General features: G+C 39.2%; 1 protein-coding gene across 1 annotated transcript; it reads left to right on the plus strand.

Annotated features, from left to right (window-relative positions):
- Nucleotides 1-3,459: 3,459 nt before the first annotated feature.
- Nucleotides 3,460-5,199, plus strand: LOC127802474 (uncharacterized). Its single transcript, XM_052338308.1, has one exon. The coding sequence runs from the start codon at nt 4,046-4,048 to the stop codon at nt 4,961-4,963; it is 918 nt and encodes a 305-aa protein (XP_052194268.1). The 5' UTR covers nt 3,460-4,045; the 3' UTR covers nt 4,964-5,199.
- The last annotated feature ends 401 nt before the right edge of the window (nt 5,200-5,600 follow it).

The raw sequence follows: 5,600 nt of genomic DNA on the forward strand, positions 1-5,600 counted from the left end.
AACAAAGTGATAAGGGTGAAGAGTCAATCACCACCCAATTCATAATTTGCTCATTTGCTCCTTAAGTAATCTTTTAGTTCGAGACCATCTTAACAATTCTCAAACCCAGGCACGTCCCAAATACCCTTGAGAGAAAGAAGAAAAAAGGGTTGGGTCTCATCCCTTAATAAGTCCTTTGATGCTCAAATCAATTACTATACTTGGGAATAATGCAATAGTCCATAAGAATATAATAAATGATGTACCTCACTTATTGAATACTGTGCCTTTATTATGGGTCTCGCATTGAAGGGGTAGTCCAAATAGAGTCACATAGTTGGTGGAGATAAGACTCATTAGATGAGCTTGAAAGGCCATTCATGGGCCTTGGATATGTAGTCGAGGGCCATGCTCATGTTGGGCCATTTTTTATCCCATGCTTGACTCTTTGATTTTTGGTCATTCTGGGCTTTCTCCTCAATATCAATTGTTAGCCACACATTATTTAATAGTTTCTTTTTAACACTCTTGCTTATGTTGTCACCTTACCATTAAGGTAGTGTTTGTTAATCAAGATATGGGGCAAAAAATGTTAGATATGAGAAGCATTTCGGATGTTTGTCCTTTTCAACATGTTTGTTAAAATTATTTAGTGACACTTGGAAAAGAAGTCACATGACTTCTTATCTTAATTTTTATAGATATGCTTATCTCCTCCCTCAAGATAAACATATATTGGTTCTTACAAATAAAAAAAAATAAGGCTTGTGTTCTTTAGTGCCTAATAAAAAAATTAACAAATAATTTAATAAAAATCTTGGAATACTTCTCAATCTTATCTTAATTATTTCATTTCTTGGTTTGAAAAGCTTTCCGACCTTAACTTGATACTCGTTTATCTTGTTCATTTTAACAAATGCTACTTAAGTGAGGTTATTTTACCTTAAAGTATTGCATAAGCCCAATAAATTTATATACAATGTTAACAAGTGTTTTAAGGACACGGACTAAGGATATATAAACATATATTAATTATTTTCAAATAATGTGTATCTATTATATTCTGTTTTCAACTTAGAAACATATCCTTAATTGATAAAACATTATGTATTTATTATTGTTTAATAAAAATATTTAAAAAATAAAAATAAAATATAATAAATATAATTTATTTAAAAAGAGGGGCACCTTAGCCACGACCCTTAATACGTTGGTTGACACTACTCTAAATTTATTGAAGTTGCAAACAATAGTAGCCGTGAGTTATCAACCCCAATAATTAAAACTGGGGCAATGGGTTAGACATAATGTGCATTTATTACATAGTGTTATTTAATTTAAAGATAGGCTTAATGCATTTTTTAGTCCCTAAACTAATAAAAAAATGACTTTAAAGATATCAATTAAATTGTGCTCATTATTTATTCCTGGATAAAATAATTTTATACACTTTTAGTCCATGTCTTAACCGACGTTTACTTTGTCTCGTCGCGCTACCACGTTACTAACACGTCACTATCACATTACTCATAATATCCATGTTGTCCATATTTTTATAAAAAAAAAAAACGTCTCCATAGTTGGGCTCCCTGACCACAGCCATGGAAAGGCTGGGTTCCTCGACCCAACTGTGGCTGGGATCGGGAACCCAATGATCGGGAGGCTGGCCGCCATGGCCGTCAGCTATTGGGGGTCAGGGAACTCCATAACCTTGGTCCTCAACCCCTAGCCGTTCCCCGACCATTGGGGGTCGGGAAGCCCAGGTTTCCCCGACCCCCAGTAGTCAGGGAATAGATCTGGGTAAGAGAGAGAGAGAGAGAGAGAGAGAGAGAGAGAAGAGAGATTTGTGTGTTTGTGTATGGGTTTGGTCGAACTTGCTAGTTTGGTCGAAGACCCGATTTGGTGGAGACAAAGCTTGGTCAGTAGTCGCCCAGATTTGGAAGAGATGAAGCTCGGTCGATGGTTGCGGTGGCTGGTTGTGGCGATAGAGAGAGAGAGAGAGAGAGAGAGAGAGAGAGAGAGAACAATGAGGAGGAGATTGGGCAGTCAGTGCATGGAGCAGATTAGCCGACGATGGCTATTGGCGGAGACAAGAAGCATCAACGGTTGGTGGCTAAAATCGCGAGTTGCAGATTTGAAAACAAGAAGTGAGGCCAATAGTCAAATGGCAAGGAGACGATGAGGACGACAGAGGCCATAGAGGCGACCGGAAATGGCTGAATCGACGTAGGGTGCAGAGGCAAGAACGGTCCAGAAAGAAAAGAGAGGGAGAAGGGGGAAGAAAGGCTCCCTATGGCCGCCGGCAGCCATGGCTGGGTGTGTGTATGTGTATGTATATGTGGTGACGTGGCAGTACTGATAAGAATAATAGGAGTAACGTGTTAGTGATGTGGCAGCGTGACGAGGCAAAGTTAATGTTTCAGTATGTCGGTTAAGTCAAGGACTAAAAATGTATAAAATTATTTTATCCAGAGAAGAATAGTGAGCACAATTTAGTTGATATCCTTAAAATCATTTTTTTTATTAGTCCAGAGACTAAAAAATGCATTAAGCCTTTAAAGATATTCACATTAGTTAGTTGATGATAAATGCATTGTATTTTATTTTGTAATATTTATTAATTAATAAATATTTTTAAATTAAAAATAATATATTTTTAGTAGAATTTAATTATTATTTTTAAAACAATAATTAATACTCCTCTATCTCTATTTAATAATACCAATAAATTAAATTAGTGGTAACAAAATAAATCTAATTTCAATGGGACCAAGTAATAATGGCCGGCCAAACAATACTCCTCTATACTATTCGTCCGAGTGACACTCTCTCCCTCGGTGTGTTTGTTCAAACTTTGGAACGAAAATACCACACTACCTTTAGTCAAATCATTATTTTTCCAAATAATTACACAAATGACTTATTTTCAATTTAACCTAGGTTAATCACCATATTATTAATAAGGCAATAATATACAATATATATCAGTTTGTTGAGAGTTGACCTATTGATGATAAGATGTTATGGTAGTCCCTTCCACTAGTAAGGTTTAAAAATTCATAAAGATCAAGGCGTATCTAATTGATAAAATTCATGAATCAAATACACGGTGAAGTTGAAGGATTAATGTATGAAAAATATTATTGGTATTTTATTGTGTACATTTTGGACTACACAATGATGTACTAATGTCTAAAATATTCTCATCCAAAATGGTGAGACGCAGTGAAGTGAGAGGATATTTAAGTTATTTATGTGTTTTGTATAGTCTAAAGTGTACATAAATAATGTATAAATAACATACTTTTATGTATAGGTTCAAGTGTTATCATTTTATAAAAGATTTGGCTTATTAATTACCCCTCCCTAAATCTTATCTAGAAGAAGCGATGACATATAAGCTCGAAAGGTTTTGATTTTGCCCCAATCTCGGTGATGGGTAACGGCAAGCATTCGAATTCCAAATCCATCCAATTGCCTAAAATTAAGCACATCTGATCTCTCTCCTCTCCTGATGGGGCTGGCTGTGGCTGGCTGGCTGGTTCTATTGGCCTAGTTGTCCCCCGCCTGTCATCCCCAATCCCTCTCTCCTCGTACAACCACTCCGACTGACCACAAACAATTAACAATGTACAATCCAACATAAAGCCAACTCATGAAAAGCCATCCCCCCCTTTCTCTTCGTTTCGTTTCTTTTCTTTTCTCGCTGCCACTCTGATCTTCTCTCTACCCCCCTCAGCTCACCGTATCTTCCAACCAGTTCCTGCCAAAATCCAACAATTTCATATTCATCTCTATTTGAATCATTCATTCCAATATATATATTATATATAAATATTTCTTCCGGCGGGTCCTTCCTTGTTCATTATATCAATTTATATATATATATTCAGAAACAGATGAATTAATGATGCAATCCCACCGGCTTCCGAAGCTTGGCTTCTCTCTTCATCAGGGGTTGAATATATCGTCAGGGCTTTGCCAGTTCCATCTGGGTTACGATTAATTGGGCGGATTATCCTCCTGATGGATTTCATATGAAAGGCTCGAGAGGTTGTCGTCGTTGATGGGGTCGAAGTCCAACAGAAGCTGGAAATTCATCTTGGTAATGCTCTCTATATGTTTCTCCAGATTTGCAAAAGCCGCAACGATGAAATACAATGGCCGCGATTCTGCTTCGTTAGATGATTTTCTCCAGAACTATTCCTCGGAGAAGTTTCCGACGCCTCGAACCGGCGTTCAGTACGTCGTCTCTCTCCCAGCCAATTTCACCGGCATGGGAGCTTCCTTCGTTCGAGTCAGAGCCAAGACTTTCTGGGAAAGAGGATTCAATTCCAGCTCCTTCCACATCCCGCCGGGCATTCTGCCATTGCCCTTCGCCAAGAGATTCGATCTAGTGTTTCAAAACTTAGGCAAATTATCGTCGCGTTACTACAATCTCCCAAACTTCACGTTGATCACTCCCGTTCTGGGCCTCGTGGTTTACGATCGGACCCATTTGAGCCAAAGAGGAACAAGTAGTCTCGGTTTCTCCGTCAAGGGGAACCCCATTCTGGTCCATTTCCCTCGAATTTCTCCGCCGGAAGATCGAAATTTGACTATGCAATGTGTCAGATTTGGCGCGGACGAAACGGTCGAGCTCGGCAACGTGACGGCGGCCAACGGGTGCGTGGCCAGGGCCCACGGCCATTTCGCCATAGTGGTGCCGTCGCCGTCGCCGTCGCCGTCGCCGCCGCGCACGGCGGAGGAGAGGCTGTTGAAATGGTGGGTGGTGGCATTCCTAGCCGGGTTTCTTGGGCTGGTGGTGCTGCTTCTAGTTGCGGCGGCGACGTGCAAGTTTGTGAAGAGGAAGAAGATCGGGAAGATGGAGAGGGAGTCTGAGATAAGCGAGGCCTTGGGGACGATGTGGATTGGACGGAGTAAAATGCCGTCGGCGACCGGGATGAGGACTCAGCCAGCACTTGAGGATGACTACGTGCCTTAGACACTTGCCCTCCCTCCACCCTATCTCTTTTTGTTCAATATGTTCATTTTTTCACGGCCGCTTTGGCCGGTGGCCAGGTTTAGGCAGGGGTGGGGAAGTGAGCTAATTGATTATATGAATTCTATATTTTGACATAATCATTTTATTTTTTATTTTTTGTACTAGTAAATAGACGTTTTGTATTTAGTTCAGTTCAATGGAGATTGGTTCAATAGATATGCTAATTGATCGTCACTTCTTAATTTTAGGCACGATTGTTGTTAATTAGTACTGAATGTAGCCGTCACACAAGGTGGCTATTACTTGATTGAAATTATCAGGATTTGAGATTCATGTATTTTAGGCACAAATATTTCATTCAAAAGAGGAATCTTCCAATGCCACATGCACTATCAACTCCAAATGAGCGAGCGACAATAATAAGGCTCTAGAATTTGAACGGTCTTGGGATAAGAAATTACCACCATAGATGGAAAATCACCCTCTAGCTAGAAATCTAGGATACCCATTTCAACCATAAAAATCATATTTATTTGATCAATTAGTGTGACATTTTTAACGTTAAAACCTCAACGCATCAAGCAACAATATACATATACAACATAGAATCAACACAAAAATTTTAACATGGAAAAAC

The sequence above is a fragment of the Diospyros lotus genome, chromosome 5 (assembly GCF_014633365.1).
Source record: "Diospyros lotus cultivar Yz01 chromosome 5, ASM1463336v1, whole genome shotgun sequence".
Taxonomy (NCBI): Eukaryota; Viridiplantae; Streptophyta; class Magnoliopsida; order Ericales; family Ebenaceae; genus Diospyros; species Diospyros lotus.

Bases quoted from the DNA above. Each gene is read 5' to 3' on its own strand.
- LOC127802474 (XM_052338308.1), top strand. From the start codon at position 4,046: ATGGGGTCGAAGTCCAACAGAAGCTGGAAATTCATCTTGGTAATGCTC.